This window comes from Aulostomus chinensis, chromosome 7, assembly GCF_037954235.1.
Source record: "Aulostomus chinensis isolate RoL2024-O1b breed Wild chromosome 7, RoL_Achi_v1.0, whole genome shotgun sequence".
Lineage (NCBI taxonomy): Eukaryota > Metazoa > Chordata > Actinopteri > Syngnathiformes > Aulostomidae > Aulostomus > Aulostomus chinensis.
The window spans coordinates 30,464,832-30,484,831 of record NC_141326.1 but is presented as its reverse complement, the minus strand read 5'-3'; the positions used below and the strand labels follow the sequence as shown (position 1 = coordinate 30,484,831).

At 52.6% G+C, this 20,000-nt stretch overlaps 2 protein-coding genes across 6 annotated transcripts in view; both read left to right on the top strand.

Annotated features, from left to right (window-relative positions):
- The window catches only part of spg11 (SPG11 vesicle trafficking associated, spatacsin), a 35,679-nt gene extending 24,502 nt beyond the window's left edge, over positions 1-11,177 (top strand). For all 5 annotated transcript variants that reach the window (XM_086209898.1, XM_086209896.1, XM_086209897.1 and 2 more), the window contains 18 exons: positions 700-808; positions 962-1,121; positions 1,226-1,504; positions 1,662-1,862; positions 1,937-2,044; positions 2,471-2,636; positions 2,725-2,939; positions 3,252-3,978; positions 4,199-4,344; positions 5,005-5,209; positions 5,337-5,474; positions 9,143-9,276; positions 9,466-9,585; positions 9,672-9,840; positions 9,926-10,002; positions 10,288-10,443; positions 10,541-10,692; positions 10,902-11,177. In XM_086209898.1, coding sequence (XP_086066024.1) covers positions 700-808; positions 962-1,121; positions 1,226-1,504; positions 1,662-1,862; positions 1,937-2,044; positions 2,471-2,636; positions 2,725-2,939; positions 3,252-3,978; positions 4,199-4,344; positions 5,005-5,209; positions 5,337-5,474; positions 9,143-9,276; positions 9,466-9,585; positions 9,672-9,840; positions 9,926-10,002; positions 10,288-10,443; positions 10,541-10,692; positions 10,902-11,082 — 3,443 coding nt within the window. In that variant the 3' untranslated portion in view covers positions 11,083-11,177. The remainder of the gene's footprint in view (positions 1-699; positions 809-961; positions 1,122-1,225; positions 1,505-1,661; positions 1,863-1,936; positions 2,045-2,470; positions 2,637-2,724; positions 2,940-3,251; positions 3,979-4,198; positions 4,345-5,004; positions 5,210-5,336; positions 5,475-9,142; positions 9,277-9,465; positions 9,586-9,671; positions 9,841-9,925; positions 10,003-10,287; positions 10,444-10,540; positions 10,693-10,901) is intronic.
- A 3,748-nt stretch (positions 11,178-14,925) lies between these two features.
- Positions 14,926-20,000, top strand: part of LOC147259485 (neuronal acetylcholine receptor subunit alpha-7-like) — an 18,195-nt gene continuing 13,120 nt past the window's right edge. Inside the window, exons 1-3 of the mRNA XM_086207932.1 lie at positions 14,926-14,985; positions 18,104-18,243; positions 19,009-19,053. Of these exons, the coding sequence (XP_086064058.1) occupies positions 14,931-14,985; positions 18,104-18,243; positions 19,009-19,053 (240 nt within the window). The 5' untranslated portion in view covers positions 14,926-14,930. The remainder of the gene's footprint in view (positions 14,986-18,103; positions 18,244-19,008; positions 19,054-20,000) is intronic.

Below are 20,000 nucleotides of genomic sequence, written 5' to 3'. Positions count from 1 at the left end.
ACACACCAGCCCAACACAGCATCTACACACACACACACACCAGCCCAACACAGCATCTACACACACACACACACCAGCCCAACACAGCATCTACACACACACACATACCAGCCCAACACAGCATCTACACGCACACACACACACACCAGCCCAACACAGCATCTACACACACACACACACACACCAGCCCAACACAGCATCTACACACACACACGTACCAGCCCAACACAGCATCTACACACACACACACGTACCAGCCCAACACAGCATCTACACACACACACGTACCAGCCCAACACAGCATCTACACACACACACACGTACCAGCCCAACACAGCATCTACACACACACACGTACCAGCCCAACACAGCATCTACACACACACACACGTACCAGCCCAACACAGCATCTACACACACACACGTACCAGCCCAACACAGCATCTACACACACACACGTACCAGCCCAACACAGCATCTACACACACACACACCAGCCCAACACAGCATCTACACACACACACGTACCAGCCCAACACAGCATCTACACACACACACGTACCAGCCCAACACAGCATCTACACACACACACACATACCAGCCCAACACAGCATCTACACACACACACACCAGCCCAACACAGCATTCACACACACACACACACACACACACTTGTGCATTAACACACACTTTTTTCAGTGTCTAAAGGTGTGAAGCTGGCAGAGGCGGAGCCCGGAGCAGCAGAGGAGCTGATTGGCTACCTGGAAGCTGCGGTGACTGACAGTCTGGAGCAGAGGGGCATCGGGAGGTGAGCTCACCTTGATGATGTCATAGAATCATGGCCTCTCTTAGTTTTTTAATCTGTTTACAAAACTTGAAATATCAAGACATTACCTCTGTGTGTGTGTGTGTGTCTGTGTGTGTGTGTCTGTGTGCGTGTGCGTGTGCCTGTGCGTGCCAGGTCATCATTTGAGGCGGCTCAGGAGTGGGCGTTGCCTGTTCAGTTCTGTCAGCTCCACCGTCTGAGCCTCAGCTCTGTCTACCCCGCCCACTGTGCCATTGACGGACAGTTCATTCACTTCCTGTTGTTTGTCCAGCTGCACAGTTTCCCTCCCCAGCAGGTAACCCTCACCACTATGACATCATCATGTTAATATATTGTATTAGGATGTTGCATCATAAGAAACTCCTCCCACTGACCACATTTTGCTTCCTTTAATTCCAGGTGAGGTCACTGGTGACTCATTTCCGCCCCACCCTCCAGGCCCATCTGAGTCTGGCCTTTCAGGATCTGCAGGTGTACAGTCAGAGGAGGGGGTGTGGTCCTGAGGAACACACTAATTGTTGGGATGCAGGTGAAGCCGCGGGGGGGCCAGAACCTCCCACTGAGCTGTTCCAGTTGCTCCTGCAGAGCCAGGAGGCGGCAGCACCTTGCAGGTACCTGCTGCAAGAGGCGCTGGTGCAACGCTGCCCGACGCTGGCTGTGCTGGCCGCTTGTCAACAGGTAAACTGCTGCTTCAGAAATCCCAAACCGGGTCGGCCCGGTCAGGTATTGACGTTGAGTCCTTTGGGGTTTGGCCCAAGCTCACATGTTGCCTCCCTTCTCTTTACATGTAGTGCAGCTAATAACGCTGACAACAAAAATATCTTGTGATTGACAGGGGGCGGAGCTTCTGTCCTGCCTGTGTGTGTGGGTTCTCACTTCCATTGATGACGTCACAGCCGAGGAAGCCACCTCCCACCTGGCTGAAGCCCCCCAGCATCATTTGTGGACCCTGCACGACCTGTCGATCATCTGGAAGACACTGCTGGGGCGGGGCCTCGTCAGGCCCCTCCTCCAAGGCTTCAAGCTGTTCCAGAAGGTGAGAACCTGAGAGCAGAGCAGAGACTTCCGGTCCTATGAGGTCAGAGAAGGTCAACTTGTTCCTCCTGTCAGGACAATCCGCTGGTGCTGGTGCTGAAGATGTTTGAGCTGTGTTGCGACTACCGGAACTTCTCTGAGGCCAAAGCCACGCTGCTGGACTTCCAGAGGACGCTGGTGACTGTAAGATACTGTCTCTGTGGGGGGTTGTCCACTTCAGGAAGGGGCCTGATGGTGGCAGGGAGTCTGTCTTCCATGTTCTCTGTTGGTCAGGAAACGGCAAACAGGAGAGCAGCAAGAGAGACGCCATGAGACGAGGTTGCAGGATGAGAAGCTGGTTTCTCTACGATGTTGGAAGTTAGAGGACAGCAGATGTTGAGTGAAGAGGTTTCACTGACGTATCCAGTTTTTGTGTTTTTCTCACACACACACACACACTATGAAAATGTAACTTCCTTGATGAGGAAATAGATACACTTTTTGAAAACCCTTGTCAACGGGAGACTTCCCGTCGCTGTTTCATCTTCAGTCGTGAACCAGTACACTGCCCCCCCCCGCCCATTCACAACCACTGTAATCAATGTTTTCTCTTCTTCTCTGCTGACCCAGCTGAGGAACGGTGGCCTGGCGCCCTCCGGTGGCCTTCCACTGCAGTGGGTGGAGAGCCAGGCGTCGGTGCTGCTCCTCACCATGCTGCAGCGCTGCTCCTCCCAGTACGACCTCCACCGGCTGCTGCAGCTGCTGGCCGGCGTTGACAAGCTTCTCAAGTCCAACGGTGAGATCAGAGAGTCGCCAACTTGACACTGAGCAACACACTCAGATCACACATGTGTGTGTGTGTGTGTGTGTGTGTGTGTGTGTAGGTCCTGATTTCAAGAAGCTGAGTCAGCTCAGTGAGTTGCTGCAGGGGTCAGAGATCAGCGTGTCTCCTCAGCTGCTCCAGTGCACGTCCCCCTCCATCCAGGAAGAGGAGTTCCAAGCTGCAGTGGATGCTCTGCAGACCCGAGGGCGCTACAGCCAGGCCCGACAGGTGGCCCTGCTGGCCGGCCTTCCCGTCCATCGTCTGCTGCTGCGCCAGGTTTGTCTCCCCAGCGCCACTTTGACAGTCACACTTATTCACCTGCGTGTGTAAACACTGGTTCATGTCGCTCAGCACTGGCATGATCCAAATTATCACCATAGTCTCTGCTCCTGGTTTTGTTGGGGCAATGGAGCCAATGGACTTCTTGTCATATTATCATAACTTCCAGTTCTCCATGTCTTTGCTGGTGGGTCATGAAATCACCACACGCCGGTCATGTGACCGACAGCCGCAGTGGACTTCAGATCTCATTCTTCATCTTGTCCTGGACACTCTTGATGTATTTATTTATTTTTATCTTCCTTTTAGCTTCTCCAGGAAGTAAACTCCCAGAGGGCCAAGCGTCAGTGGCGGAGGTCAGAGACGCGGGCCAGTTTCTGGAGAAAGTGTCACGAGCAGCTGAAGGCCGACAGCGCCGACCCCGAGGCCGCCTCCCACTTCTTCCTGTCTCAGGCTGAATGTGTGAGCGTCGCCTCCTCAGCTGCGATGAACGCTCCTCTGGAGCTGCTGGATGTCCAGGAGCGGTGCTTGCTGCTGGGGATCGCTGCTCACTGGCTGTCCCTGCACCTGCCGGCTCCCATGGACCAGATTGAGAACCTGGAGAGACGGTTCTGGATCAGTCGTGTCCGGCAACACATCCTCACAGTCGGCATGGAGAAGCAGAGCGTTTTCAACTTCCCACCGCCTGCAGTCACGCGGGCAATGAAGGAAGAGTTCTCTTTCTCCAACATATTGGACCTGAACACGGATGCGTGCCTCAGTCTGGATGGACTCCCAGGTCCCAGCCAGGAGCCGGAGCGGCTGGCTGGGGACTCACCGTTGACTCTGGAGGAGAGGAGTGTTGTTGCATCGCTGGTTGATCACCTGCTCGATGAGGGCAGCATCCATGAGGCGAGCCGAGTGTGCCGCTACTTCTCACTCTATCACCCTGACATGTGGGTGGTGCTGCGCTGTCGAGGCCTGGCGTCTGGAGAACTGAACCCCGAAACGCAGCAAGAGCCGGCAGAAGCTCAGACGGGGAGGATCATCAGCAGCTGTGAGTTTTACTCCGACGGTGCCTCACCTGTCACAGTCAGGCCAGGATGACGAAGGTTCAGATCTTCAGTCACAAAACAGGAAGTTTAAGAGTTGTAGTTTAGTTAAGTGAGTTTTGATGGTGCAGTGTGTTCCTACTCACTGTCACTCCTTCGGCCTTATTTTGATCCTTGGTTGATATGAAATCAAAGCAACATCAGACTTGTCTTGGCCTCCTGCAGCCACGTCGTTCAGCAGCCTGTCATCGTTTGTGATGCTTCCCCTTCCTGAGGACGAGGTCGCTGTCCAGCTCCAGAAACTGGTGGATAGTTGTCGCCATGGCAACAACTACTGCAAACAAGTCCTCAGCCTCTACCAGCTCTCCAAGGTAGTAATAATAATAATAAGAATAATAATAATAATGGGTGAGAGAACGCAGGCGGCTGCCCGGTGGAGCAGTGGTCCTCCCTGTGGCCCCCCAGCAAGAAGGTTGTGGGTGGAGCAGTGGTCCTCCCTGTGGCCCCCCAGCAAGAAGGTTGTGGGTGGAGCCCCGGCTGCAGCACGGGGTCTTTCTGGGTGAGTCTCCATGTTCTCCCTGTTCCTGCTGGGTTCTCTCTGGTACTCCAGCTTCCTCCACAGTCCAAAGACATCAAGAGGGACCAGGTTAATCCAGACTCTAAATTGACCGTAGGCGTGGCTGGGAGAGCCAATGGTTGTCTGTCTCTATGTGTTGGCCCTGCCATGGACTGGTGACCTGTCCAGGGTGAACCCCTCTCACCCGTTTACGCTGGGATAGGCTCCACCCCCACCGCGACCCTTAATGTAGGAAAAAGTGGAAGACAATGGATGGATGGATGGAGAACGCAGGCTTGATTTGGAATTGAACCCAAACCTACAGTCACTGTTGCGTTCACTCTGACCTCAGGTTTGAGGGTGGAAGTTCTGTCAGCGTACAAGTTTAATCCTGAGTGTCTGAGTTTAATCCTGAGTGTCTGAGTTTAATCCTGAGTGTCTGAGTTTAATCCTGAGAGGGTGCTGTCATCTTCAGGAGTTGCAGTGTTCCTTCGCTCACATCAGCCAGGAGGAGCCTCGCTCTGTGCTGGAGAAGCTGCTGCTGTCGGAGCAGCCGGAGCGTTTCAGAAAGGCTCAGAACTTCATCAGGGCTCAGGGTTTCTCTGCAGACACACTTGCGGCGCTGGTCTGCTCGGCGCTGGTCCAGGCACTGCTGGCAGCCACCCAAGAGCTACAGCCTGGTGAGAGCGGGAACGTTCAAAGTTATGATGTGTCAATTAAACAACAGTGAAAGAAAACAAATGAAATGGTGAGACTGAGTCTGTGTGTGTGTGTGTGTGTGTGTGTGTGTGTGTGTGTGTGTGTCAGCTGAGAGGCAGGTGTTCAGGCCATCAGAGGGGCGGGACTCACTGGTACAGCTGATCAAATTGTGTGATGACCCGAACCTGGTGGGGATCAAACTGCTGGAGAGCATCAACGGAATCCCACTGAGAGACCTGAGCTGCAGTACGACACAGCACCAGACCGCACCACACCACACCAGACCGCACCACACCACACCAGACCGCACCACACCACACCAGACCGCACTGCACCACACCAGACCACACCACACCAGACCACAACGCACTGCACCACACCAGACCACACCACACCAGACCGCACTACACCAGACCACACCGCACCGCACCAGACCGTACTACACCAGACCACACCGCACCGCACCAGACCGCACCACACCAGACCACACCGCACCGCACCAGACCGCACCATGCCAGACCACACCGCACTGCACCACACCACACCAGACCGCACTACACCACACCAGACCGCACTACACCAGACCACACCGCACTGCACCAGACCACACCGCACCACACCAGACCGCACCACACCAGACCACACCGCACCGCACCACACCAGACCACACCACACCAGACCGCACTACACCAGACCACACCGCACTGCACCAGACCACACCTCACTGCACCGCACCAGACTGTACTACACCAGACCACACCGCACCGCACCAGACCGCACCACACCAGACCACACCGCACCGCACCAGACCGCACCACGCCAGACCACACCGCACTGCACCACACCACACCAGACCGCACTACACCACACCAGACCGCACCACACCAGACCACACCGCACCGCACCACACCAGACCACACCACACCAGACCGCACTACACCACACCAGACCGCACTGCACCAGACCACACCGCACCACACCAGACCGCACTGCACCACACCAGACCGCACCGCACCAGACCACACCGCACTGCACCACACCAGACCACACCACACCAGACCACAACGCACTGCACCACACCAGACCACACCACACCAGACCGCACTACACCAGACCACACCGCACCGCACCAGACCGTACCACACCAGACCACACCGCACCGCACCAGACCGCACCACACCAGACCACACCGCACCGCACCAGACCGCACCACGCCAGACCACACCAGACCGCACTACACCACACCAGACCGCACTACACCAGACCACACCGCACTGCACCAGACCACACCGCACCACACCAGACCGCACCGCACCACACCAGACCGCACCACACCAGACCACACCGCACCGCACCACACCAGACCACACCACACCAGACCGCACTACACCAGACCACACCGCACTGCACCAGACCACACCTCACTGCACCGCACCAGACTGTACTACACCAGACCACACCGCACCGCACCAGACCGCACCACACCAGACCACACCGCACCGCACCAGACCGCACCATGCCAGACCACACCGCACTGCACCACACCACACCAGACCGCACTACACCACACCAGACCGCACTACACCAGACCACACCGCACTGCACCAGACCACACCGCACCACACCAGACCGCACCACACCAGACCACACCGCACCGCACCACACCAGACCACACCACACCAGACCGCACTACACCAGACCACACCGCACTGCACCAGACCACACCTCACTGCACCGCACCAGACTGTACTACACCAGACCACACCGCACCGCACCAGACCGCACCACACCAGACCACACCGCACCGCACCAGACCGCACCACACCAGACCACACCGCACCGCACCAGACCGCACCACGCCAGACCACACCGCACTGCACCACACCACACCAGACCGCACCACACCACACCAGACCGCACCACACCAGACCACACCGCACCGCACCACACCAGACCACACCACACCAGACCGCACTACACCACACCAGACCGCACTGCACCAGACCACACCGCACCACACCAGACCGCACCACACCAGACCACACCGCACCGCACCACACCAGACCACACCACACCAGACCGCACTACACCAGACCACACCGCACTGCACCAGACCACACCTCACTGCACCGCACCAGACTGTACTACACCAGACCACACCGCACCGCACCAGACCGCACCACACCAGACCACACCGCACCGCACCAGACCGCACCACACCAGACCACACCGCACCGCACCAGACCGCACCACGCCAGACCACACCGCACTGCACCACACCACACCAGACCGCACTACACCACACCAGACCGCACTACACCAGACCACACCGCACTGCACCAGACCACACCGCACCACACCAGACTGCACCACACCAGACCACACCGCACCGCACCACACCAGACCACACCACACCAGACCGCACTACACCAGACCACACCGCACCGCACCAGACCGTACCACACCAGACCACACCGCACCGCACCAGACCGCACCACACCAGACCACACCAGACCACACCGCACCGCACCAGACCGCACCACACCAGACCACACCGCACCACACCAGACCGCGCTACACCAGACCACACCGCACTGCACCAGACCACACCTCACTGCACCGCACCAGACCGTACCACACCAGACCACACCGCACCACACCAGACCGCACCACACCAGACCACACCGCACCGCACCAGACCGCACCACACCAGACCACACCGCACCGCACCAGACCGCACCACGCCAGACCACACCGCACTGCACCACACCACACCAGACCGCACTACACCACACCAGACCGCACTACACCAGACCACACCGCACTGCACCAGACCACACCGCACCACACCAGACCACACCGCACCGCACCACACCAGACCACACCACACCAGACAGCACTACACCAGACCACACCGCACTGCACCAGACCACACCGCACCACACCAGACCACACCACACCAGACCACACTGCACTGCACCACACCAGACCGCACCGCACCGCACCAGACCGCACTGCACCACACCAGACCGCACCACACCAGACCACACCGCACCGTACCACACCAGACCACACCACACCAGACCACACCGCACTGCACCACACCAGACCACACCACACCACACCACACCACACCGCACAACACCAGACCACACCACACCGCACTGCACAACACCAGACCACACCACACCGCACCAGACCACACCGCACCACACCAGACCGCACCACACCAGACCACACCGCTCCGTACCACACCAGACCACACCACACCAGACCGCACTACACCAGACCACACCGCACTGCACCAGACCACACCGCACCACACCAGACCACACCACACCGCACTGCACCAGACCACACCGCACCACACCAGACCACACCACACCAGACCACACCAGACCGCACCGCACCGCACCAGACCGCACTGCAGCACACCAGACCGCACCACACCAGACCACACCACACCAGACCACACCAGACCACACCGCATGGCACATCCTGTGGCATTGTTCAGTGACTCCAGGCTTCCCAAACTTAAACTGAACTGAACCCAGTTTTAAACTGAATCTGACTCTGGGCCTGTGACTTGCTGAAGGTTTTGCTGAGGCCAGCGTGTCTCTGAAGCTCCGCCTCCACAAACCAACACGACCTGACACGGGGTTTTGAAAAAAATGTTAAATCTTAAAGCAGTCATCAGTGTCTTGACTGGAGAAGCCCACCAAGTATTGTAAGTCTATCAACTTTCTGACGCTTCCTCAATGAATTGTCACTCAAACGCTTTTCGATCCAAACTCGTGATTTGAAATAAAAATAAATTGTGTTTGCAGTCATGAGATGCTGACAAAGTCTAACATTTATTTATTAAAATACAGTTCTTTTTGAATGTTTGTGAAGTTCCTCCATCTTCTCTTCAGGTGTGGAGCTGCTGATCGTCGCCCACGACTGTTTCAGCCTCACCTGCAACATGGAGGGCATCGTCAGGGTGCTCCAGGCTGCTCGCCACCTCAGCCACACCTACCTGGCGCCTGGTGAGCATTACAGCCTGCTGGTGAGTAGTGAGCCCACATCATGACATCACTTCCTGTCTGGCCTGTGAATGTCACCAAATCTCTCATTTAGCATTTCCTTTTTAATGTCTTTCTAAAATAAAATGATGACTGTAAGTTGAACTAACCAGACTCTCTACTGTCCCACCGTTACCACAGACACCTGAACTAACCCCCAGTGTTGTGCTCAGGTGCGCTTGTTGACAGGTATCGGCAGGTATAATGAAATGACGTACGTGTTCGACCTGCTGCATCAGAACCATCGTTTTGAGATGCTTCTAAGGAAGAAGGTGGACACAGACAGAGGACAGGTCTCACACACACACACACACACACACACACACACACAAGGTGGTTGATGTGAGCTGACAGGTTATTGGGTTTGGTGCTGCTGCAGAGCTCCAGCCTGAAGACGGCGCTGCTGGACTACCTCAAGCGTTGCCTCCCTGCAGACAGCGAGAAACACAACATGGTGGCGCTGTGTTTCAGCATGAGGAGGGAGATCGGAGAGAACCACGAGATGGCCGCCAGAACGCAGCTGAAGATCATCGAGTCTCAGGCGTGGGGTGAGCTGCTGTGACGCCAGTAGCCTCATCATCAGGTTTGACCTCCTCTGATGACCTCTGACCTCTGCTTCCTGTCCGTCAACAGTTGTAACTCCTGATCTTAAGCGTTTGCTGGTCAAGGTGTTGGGTCTGCTGAAGGACGCCGCCGAGAGCTTCTCCAAGGTACCCGACTCTCTTCACACTCTTCTCCTTCTTTCAAAGATTTATTTTACATTTTTACTGATTGAGGTGATGAAACATCGTCAGTGCAGTTGTCGACCCAGATGCTGTGAAAGGGTGACACATGGCTGTAGTAGTGCTGGGTGGAGGTCACATGGTGGTTAGCGAGAGCAACAGTGATTGTTTTCAGGATTTCATTGGCTGCACAAACCTCGGACCTTGTAAACTGAAATGCCCAGAAAGGTCACGACCCTGTTTCACTGGAACGTTGTGAGTCGTGTGTTCCAGGACTCGTGTGTGCGTCAGGCGACTCGCTGTGTTCGAATGGCCAAGCTTGTCACCCTCCAGCTCCACTTCCTGAATCAGGGATCAAACCTGCGCCTCATCAACCTCCGACCTGCCGAGCTACCGGCCGCTGTCATGGCGCTGACGCAGTGCTTCCAGGTCAGTGATGGGACGCCGTCAGTCGTTTATCAACCCTTTATTTCCAGTGTACTGGAGCCTCAGCTTGACCTTCGATGACCTCTGGCGTTTGTCTCAGGTGTTCGTTGTGTCGGAGGCGTACTGCTACACCCCCGACTGGGCGGAGGTTCTATTCCAGAAGGTGATCCTGAATGGAGACTTTGTTTACTTGGAGGAGTTCAAGCGCCACCGTCCGCTGACCTCGGGTCTGTTCGAGGACATCTTCAAGAAGTGAGCCCGAACCCAGAAGTTCAGCTCGACTGAGGACTGACGATAGAATTGCTAATCATCACATGTTGTACATGTTCTCACACTTCAATTAAATGTTTTAGGATTTCCCACGATGCTGATTATTATTGTTAGGATTTTCATGGAATAGCCTATTCTGTGACAGGACGTAGCAAAACAGCTTATAATTTGTGATGACTTGTCTTTTCCAGGCTGGACGGTGCCCCCAGCAGTGTCACACCAAACATGAAGCGCTTGCTGACTCACTGTGAGGATGTGTACGCCCGCTACAGGCTGGCCTACCAACACAAACTGTTCGACATCACCAAAACACTGCTGCAGGACGCCAAAACATCCAGCTACCTGAACGACAAGCTGGCGGGGCGTTTATGAACATCAGAGACTGGAATACACTTTTCTCATCCGTCTTCTGTGGAGATTTAAAAATGAATAATCAAGGAGTAAAACCAATAAATGATTTGTAAAGATAAAAGAACTGCTGGTTGCTGTTTTTTGAAAGAGTAAAAGAGGAAGAAGATTCATTATCATCGTACATAGAGAGAGCCGAACCAGGAACTTATCTAGTTTTGAAGTATTTTTGTAGTCCAACAGGAAGTGGTCATGTCAGAGATGAGGTGTGTTTGTAGTCCAACAGGAAGTGGTCATGTTAGGGATTAGCTGTGTTTGTAGTCCAACAGGAAGTTTTCATATCAGGGATTAGCTGTGTTTGTAGTCCAACAGGAAGTGATCATGTCAGAGATGAGGTGTGTTTGTAGTCCAACAGGAAGTGATCATGTCAGAGATGAGGTGTGTTTGTAGTCCAACAGGAAGTGGTCATGTCAGGGACGAGGTGTGTTTGTAGTCCAACAGGAAGTGGTCATGTCAGGGATGAGGTGTGTTTGTAGTCCAACAGGAAATGGTCATGTCAGGGATGAGGTGTGTTTGTAGTCCAACAGGAAGTGATTATGTCAGGGATGAGTTGTGTTTGTAGTCCAACAGGAAGTGGTCATGTCAGGGACGAGGTGTGTTTGTAGTCCAACAGGAAGTGGTCATGTCAGAGATGAGGTGTTTGTAGTCCAACAGGAAGTGGTCATGTCAGAGATGAGGTGTGTTTGTAGTCCAACAGGAAGTGGTCATGTCAGGGATGAGGTGTGTTTGTAGTCCAACAGGAAGTGGTCATGTCAGGGACGAGGTGTGTTTGTAGTCCAACAGGAAGTGGTCATGTCAGAGATGAGGTGTTTGTAGTCCAACAGGAAGTGATCATGTCAGGGATGAGGTGTGTTTGTAGTCCAACAGGAAGTGGTCATGTCAGGGATGAGGTGTGTTTGTAGTCCAACAGGAAGTGATTATGTCAGGGATGAGGTGTGTTTGTAGTCCAACAGGAAGTGGTCATGTCAGGGACGAGGTGTGTTTGTAGTCCAACAGGAAGTGGTCATGTCAGAGATGAGGTGTGTTTGTAGTCCAACAGGAAGTGGTCATGTCAGAGATGAGGTGTGTTTGTAGTCCAACAGGAAGTGGTCATGTCAGGGATGAGGTGTGTTTGTAGTCCAACAGGAAGTGGTCATGTTAGGGGTGAAGTTTGACTGCCGTTGCCACTCTAATTGGATTTTTAAAATTTTAAAATTTTTTGTGCACAATACTTCTCGAACAAAGCAGCTGTTGGTGTTGGTTTATTCAGTGAGGGACAAAACTTCAGCAGCAGTTTCTTAAGTTAAAACAAACAGGATCAAACGTCTCAGTGGGGCTTCAGCTCGTCTCTCCGGCAGTTGTGGAATTTATTCTCTCCCTCTTCATCTCCGGTATTCTGGAGTTTTAACTTTCTGAAACATTCTCATGCTTTCATGTTGGCTCATTAGTGCTGAAGACGCGCTGCTAATAAGCAGCAGAGGATGCTGGGATGCGTCTCAGAATTAAAGCCATCTGTCTACGGATGCTTTTGCTGTTATCGGGTAAACAGGCTGGGAAACTTTTAGAGGCAGATTTTGACATTTTTCACAGGTGATGGAGGAGAGAGAAACACGCTGTGAAATTCAGTATGGAAGCCAGGACAGGAAAAACTTGTACTCTAGTAAAAGTATCTGATTCTGAGGAAATTTTAAAATCAAAAGTGAAAGTACAGATTCTACAGGATATTTCAGTTCAGTCCTCTGGTGGTCCATCAGGTCGTGTAGCAACCCTGCGTTGGAGCTCATTGTTCTTTGCCAGTGTCAAATTTGAGACGTGACAGAAAACAGAAAAGTATCTTCAACCTTTACCATGTTTTCTATTCAAAGTCTGTCTTTGAAGTAACAGTTGGGTTCTGAAAAAAACCAGTGATTTAGAGTCCATGACTTCCTTTGAGGGCTGCACGGTGGTGCAGTGGTCAGCACTGTGGCCTCACAGCAAGAAGGTTCCGGGTTCGAGTCCCGGCTGCAGCACGGGGTCTTTCTGGGTGAGTCTCCATGTTCTCCCTGTTCCTGCTGGGTTCTCTCTGGTACTCCAGCTTCCTCCACAGTCCAAAGACATCAATTTGGGGACGAGGCTGATTGATTCTCTAAATTGACCGTAGGTATGAATGTGAGTGTGAATGGTTGTTCGTCTCTGTATGTTGGCCCTGCCATGGACTGGTGACCTGTCCAGGGTGAACCCCGCCTCTCGCCAGTAGATGCTGGGATAGGCTCCACCCCCCCGCGACCCCCCGCGAATGTGTAGGAATAAGCGGAAGATGACGATGGATGGATGGACTTCCTTTGAAATGAAATTGAGTAAACAAAATCCTGACAGCAGAGGGCGCCACATGCTGATGTCAGCGCACATTTCGGTGAAAGCGGTTCACCTCATCTCTACGGACCAAACCACCGCAGCTAAAATGTCCTGCTGCCTTTCAAAAGAACACACAGCTTTTTAACACCGTGTTTCAAACCGAACAGAAACAGAACAAACCTGCTCAAGATCACTTTACTTTTCACCAAAAAAACAATGTGGATTGTGTCACATCAAAAAAATTAGCTGAACGATCCTGGTATGACCATCATATTTGTTTTTCTTCCAGGTCTTCCATAGTTTATGTTCCATCCATCCCTCCATCCATCCATCATCCATCCCTCCCTCCATCTTCTCCCTCTTCTCCTGTTCAGGGTGGTGGGGGTGGAGCCTATCCCAGCAGCCTTCCCCCTGGACAGGTCACCAGTCCATGGCAGGGCCAACACAGAGAGACAGACAACCATTGGCTCTCCCAGCCACGCCTACGGTCAATTTAGAGTCTGGATTAACCTGGTCCCTCTTGATGTCTTTGGACTGTGGAGGAAGCTGGAGTACCAGAGAGAACCCACCCAGGCCGGCATCTTAGTGTTCAGCTTTCATTAGAGAGTGATGTCAGCAGCTCCAACAGTTATCACACAATGATGAAACTAAATTTCACTTCTTTCCTGGAGGATAAGATTTATTCGTAGATTTTAATGTAACGGTGAGGATGATGATTTTCCTCTGTGGGACACAGTTGCTGACGGAGTCCAAAGGTCGAAAGCTCTGTGAGATATTAAGATGCTCGGATCAGACAAATCCCCACCTCCAGGTAGTTTTTCTTCAGTCGAACCTGAAGATGCCGATCCTCCAGCTGAGGAGTTGGCAGCCTCGCTATCTGGGTCAGGTTTGGATTCTGAGAGGAAGGAAGCAAGTCAGTCTGCTGCAGGCTCCCTCCGGTTTACCAGCAACACTGTTTGTCCCTTTGTGAGGATCAAGTTCTGCCTGAATAACACATCAATTATACACCTGGAGCCTCAAGGTAACTAAGTGGAGGGAACATGTTACATCTCATGCCCACAAATTAATTACAGTGAGGGAACGAGTAATAAAGTCTCTTTTGTCTATGGCTGCTGCAGGCTGCCGTATATTGTTGGGAATCCCTCCAGAAATTCCCAAACTCAGATCCAGATCAACATTCACAGCCTCCTGGACCAGGATGTATCCCATTTTCAGGAAATAATTCATAAACCTGCCAACAAACCAACTGGACAGGTCACATGACCTGGACGGAGGAGAGAAGAGTCAGATCAGCCACAGTCGAGATCTCCTCCTCGGTCCTCCTCCTCCTCCTCCTCCTCAGTCTCCAGCTGGATAATCTGCTTGATGTTTGTGGGGGCGGAGCCTCTTCTCCTCAACCTCCAAGCCAATCCTCCATTCACCCCCCCCCCCCCCACACACACACCACCGGCATTCTTCAGGAGAAGCGCTCATCATCACTCCAGCGCTGTTGAGGAAGGATGGAGGCTCGCATCTTCACCCTGCACATCCTGACACTCTGCTGCCTGGTGCACGGTAGGCACACACACACACACGCAGACACACACACGCAGACACACACGCACACGCAGACACACACACACACGCACGCACACGCAGACACACACACACGCACGCACACGCATGTACACACGACACACACACTCAGGCTCTGTCTCACCATTTCATTTGTTTCCTTTCTCTGTTGTTTAACTGACGCATCATCAGCTTCAACTTTACCATCGTCCAGAGGTTCGTCTCGTCTTTAACATTTCGAAAATTGATGGAAGCAAATTTAAGCCGACTTGAATAAAACATCAAACAGCCACGAAGAGTTGCTGAATGTTGGTGAAACGTCTCGGATGCAGGTCCTGGATCAGATGAAGGACATTTCTGGTGTAATTCTGCAACATAAATTCTGACAGCAACAAAATGAAAATGTCAAATCTGCACTTGCGTTTTAAATCTCATAGAAACGGTGACCTTTTCAAGCTGCAGGGTTCTGATTGAAGTCTGAAGTGGAATGACTGACGGACAAAGCCACATCTGAATTTCCAAAAGAGGATTTGATTTGTAAAAGCCTTCACGTTTGACTTCGATGAAGACATGAACGACGGTGGGATAATTTGTTCTGAAATAAACCTGCCAGTATTGATAAAGACGTCATTATTGTTGGTGATGTAATTATGTACTCCACTTCAAAGGTGAGTCTTTGCATCTGCTGCGTACGGATAACAAGGGTGCGTTCACACCTCCAGGTCCTTGGCTCTGGTCTGAATCACATCACGTGTCCATCAGCTTGGAAAGGTTCAGTTGAAGAATTCAGGCGAACAAAAACTTCTCCCAACAAACTACGTGACACTGGTTTGCCAACCACTAATTAACCCAAAAGACTTAGAACAGGCGGCCCGGTGGAGCAGTGGTCCTCACTGTGGCCCCCAGCAAGAAGGTTGTGGGTGGAGCAGTGGTCCTCACTGTGTCCCCCATCACGAAGGTTGTGGGTGGAGCCCCGGCTGCAGCACGGGGTCTTTCTGGGTGAGTCTCCATGTTCTCCCTGTTCCTGCTGGGTTCTCTCTGGTACTCCAGCTTCCTCCACAGTCCAAAGACATCAAGAGGGACCAGGTTAATCCAGACTCTAAATTGACCGTAGGCGTGGCTGGGAGAGCCAATGGTTGTCTGTTTGTCTGTCTGGTTGTCTGTTTGTTGGGACAGGTGCTTAGCAGAGTTTGGAACTCAAACGTGTGGAGCACGGCGGTCGTCAGGTCAAGGTCCAATCACAGGCTCACACAGATGAACACCTTGACAACGAGGTCTTCAGTGGCGTGCTTGGTCTGTTTTGGTGCACCTGTTTACGATTCCTGTGTTCACACTGGCCCACATGAACCACTCCGAGACACACAGGTGGTGCAGAAGGGGTGTCACACCAGGAAACTGAAACCAGGCAATTGTCAAAACATTGCAAGTTCCAGTTTCTTATGGACCAGCATGTCAGTGGGATCCAGTGACCTCTAGTGGAGAAGTTGGAGATTGCAGCCCCTCGCTAAAAGGAGCCTACGGTTGCTTGCAGGCTCAAATTTTGAAACAAAATTTCGGCTCTCAGACACAAACTTGTTATCCACCATCAGCAACATCTGGTTCAGGATCAGATTTTTTTTTTTGATCTGATGAGATGACACTAACTCCGTTCACAGGAGATGACGCCATCTTCAACTGCACGAGGAACAGCGTGGCTTCTGCTCTCAGAATTCCCTCTGACTTGAATACGTTTACCTTCAGTCGGTTGTGTCGTGATCTCTTTGCTGCACCCTGAGGTGTTTTCTGCCTCTTTCAGCAACCTAAAGTTTCTCTGTTCTGTTTCAGTTAAAGAACTTCAACAGGAACGCATTCATGAGGTCACAGTTTTGCTTTTATAAAAGCTCATTTCTTTACCTTTGCCTCTTTCAGAAACACTTCTCTTAAAGGAACATGCACACTTTTCGAGGAGGTTTTTATTCTCCAGACCATAGGTACCCTTCTCTTGGGAGCCTAGACCCATGCTAGTTAGCTTAGCACAAAGAATTATACGTCTCTTTTACGTCTCTTTTATGACTCGGTTATAATAAATGTAGAATTCCTCTGAACCACTACAGTCAGTTCAGGTGTTCCACAAGGATCTGTGCTTGGACCAGTCCTCTTCACCCTGTACCTGCTTCCTCTAGGTCACATGATCAGGAAACACTCCATTAATGTTCACTGCTATGCAGACGACACACAGCTGAACTCATCAATGATCCACATGGAACAAACCAGCTGACTGAACTGGAGGCCTGTCTGAAGGACAGGAAACATGGAGGACCATCATTTCCTTTATTAAACTCTAGACCCAGACCCCCTTTCTAGGTTTAAGAGCAGACTTAAGACCTCCTTGTTGATCAGGCTTATAGTCAGGACTGCTTAGGCTGGCCCTTAGATCTGCTGCTATAGGCTCAGACTGCTGGGATCTCCCATGATGCACTGGGCTTCTCTCTCCTCTTCCTGTCCTCATACATCCCAGATCCTGGTGCTGCTGGAGGAGGCTCCAGACCTGAAGAGGCTCCAGCTGCCGCCCGTAGCTCCACCTGCTCATGTCCCCGTCTGTCCATCAGCCTCTCCTCCTGTCTCTCTCTCTTTATCTCCGTCCCTCTCTCTCCTTCTGTCTCTCTGTCTTCCTCCATTCTCTGTCTTTGTCTCTGTCCATCAGTCTCTCCTCCTTTCTCTCTCTCTTTATCTCTTTCCCTCTCTTTCCTTCTGTCTCTCTGTCTTCCTCCATTCTCTGTCTTTGTCTCTGTCCATCAGTCTCTCCTCCTTTCTCTCTCTTTATCTCTGTCCCTCTCTTTCCTTCTGTCTCTCTGTCCTCCTCCATTCTCTGTCTTTGTCTCTGTCCTGCTCTCCTGCTCTCTCTCCGTCCCCACTCATCCTGGATCTGCTCCACCTTCCTGCTGGTAAAGGAAGGTTCTGGGGGCTGCTGTTGCAGGATGTGCTGCTGATGGAGAATTGTTGGGTGGAGGTTCATTGAAGGAGGGAGGTGCTGGACCTGCTCTACTTGGACAGAGTCAGGACAGAACTTTGGTTGGGGTTTGGTGCCGTACAAATAAAGCTGACCTGACTTGACTTGTTCCGTCTGTCTTGTGTCCAGGTTCTCTGCAGGGTGTTTACCAGCGGCGTCTCTACACTGAGCTGATGAGGAACTACAACCCTCTGGAACGACCAGTCAAGAACGACTCTCACAGCCTGACTGTTCACTTCACCTTCAGCCTGCTGCAGATCATGGATGTGGTGAGAACACGCCAGCGTCAGCATGCATCTCTGCCTGCAGGCTCACCACCTGCACAAGACCTGTTCTCAGTCAGATAGTACTAGTTAGGCCAGTTGAAGTGATTATCCAAGTCCTCCTGTCGTGTGAGTGGATGTGACCATAGATGGAGGATCCCTGATGCGATGGAGAGCCCTCCAGTGTAGCAGCTCAGAGGTGTGGGGTTGATCACTGCAGATAAACCATAAAATACCTGAAGGAGGTTCTGGTGAAGCGGTCAACCAGTGGCTCTGGTCATTTCTAGTCCAGTATTTGCTTCACGTGTGGAAATATGAAACTTTAGCTGCAGATTTGGGAGCAGTGCAGTTGGACCAGCAGCTGATGGGAAGATGACCGTCATTCTGCGTTGAACCTGCCGTGACCTCCATCTTCCTGGGACTCACACATGAATGTAGTTAAGGATGACGAAGCAGGAGGGAATGAAGGGAACTCCAATGGTTGTGATCAGGATCAAGGAGTAGTTGAAGTGGCTGGAGGTCAGTGTGGAATCAAACCACCCAACCTGTTACCTCTGATGCCCGACCTTGTTCCATCCTCACTTCTTCAATTCTCCACGTGCTCAGCTGCCAGGGGACGCTTTCAGAGGCTGAACATTCATCAGACTGATGTGATTCTTCGTCATCCTCCCTCCGCTGGCCCACGGCCACATTTGAGATTCATTTAAATGGAGAGAGGAAATGGCGAGGACCATTTTCACTCAGGAGCTGATTGTTCTCTTCTGTGTTCAGGACGAGAAGAACCAGGTGCTGACCACCAACATCTGGCTGCAGCTGGTGAGTGAAAACACTCAGGGGTCATGTGACGCTTTACACCTTCAACAACGTTAGTTGATGTTCCCAGTCATGGCCGCAGCCATGATGAGGGGGCAGTGTTGGAGGATCTCTATGATGTCATCAGTGCTTCCTAACCTCCTGAGTTCTTCAGTGACACTGACCAGATGTTTTAATGTGCAGCAGAAGTCGAGAAAGATGGCGGAGGGTCACACATCAGACAACTGAGTAGAAATGTGCACGTGTTTGATCATGTGACTGCAGGAACACAGAACCATGTTTGATGGGATGTGAGGACTCTCTTGGCTGATGAACACACCGACGCGTGACTCAGTATTTAGACTTTCACACGTTAGCATGATGGAGGGGTCATGAAGGGGGGCAGCCACCCCCTCAGACACTGGCCAGCGTGGGCTTGTTTGTTGGTTAGAGGCGGATGTATTTACACCAGCCAGGAGCTGAACTGACCCGAGGATGGGGGGGTCTGGGGGTCTGCCTTCATCTCATCCGTCCTCAGCTTCTCTCAACTCCAGTCTGACCCAGATTTGCTGGCTGTGAAGGAGAAACAGCGAGCAGAACTTCTCTCTCTGTTTCACCTGGACACCTGACAGACAGGCCTGGACGAAGCCACCGCGCCCACCACACCCACCCCCCCCACCCCCCCACCCCCACACCCCACCGTCTTTTGTCCTTTTGGCAATGAGACTCTGGTGTGAGTGTCGGAGTGCAAGAATTCATTAGGACAAGCTAAACCCATTTCATGCAGCCGTCTAAATTTAATTAGGTTTGATGTGGAGTCTGTTGGTGAAGTGGTGATGCACTGATCCGGCCTCATCTGCTCCCCTCCCACGGAAAGTTTGGCTCCTCCCCACAGACGCAGCGTTTCTCTGCAGCAGTCTCCCAGGACCAGCTGCTGGAATTCAATTTGGTGCTTGCATCCCTCCCCCTCC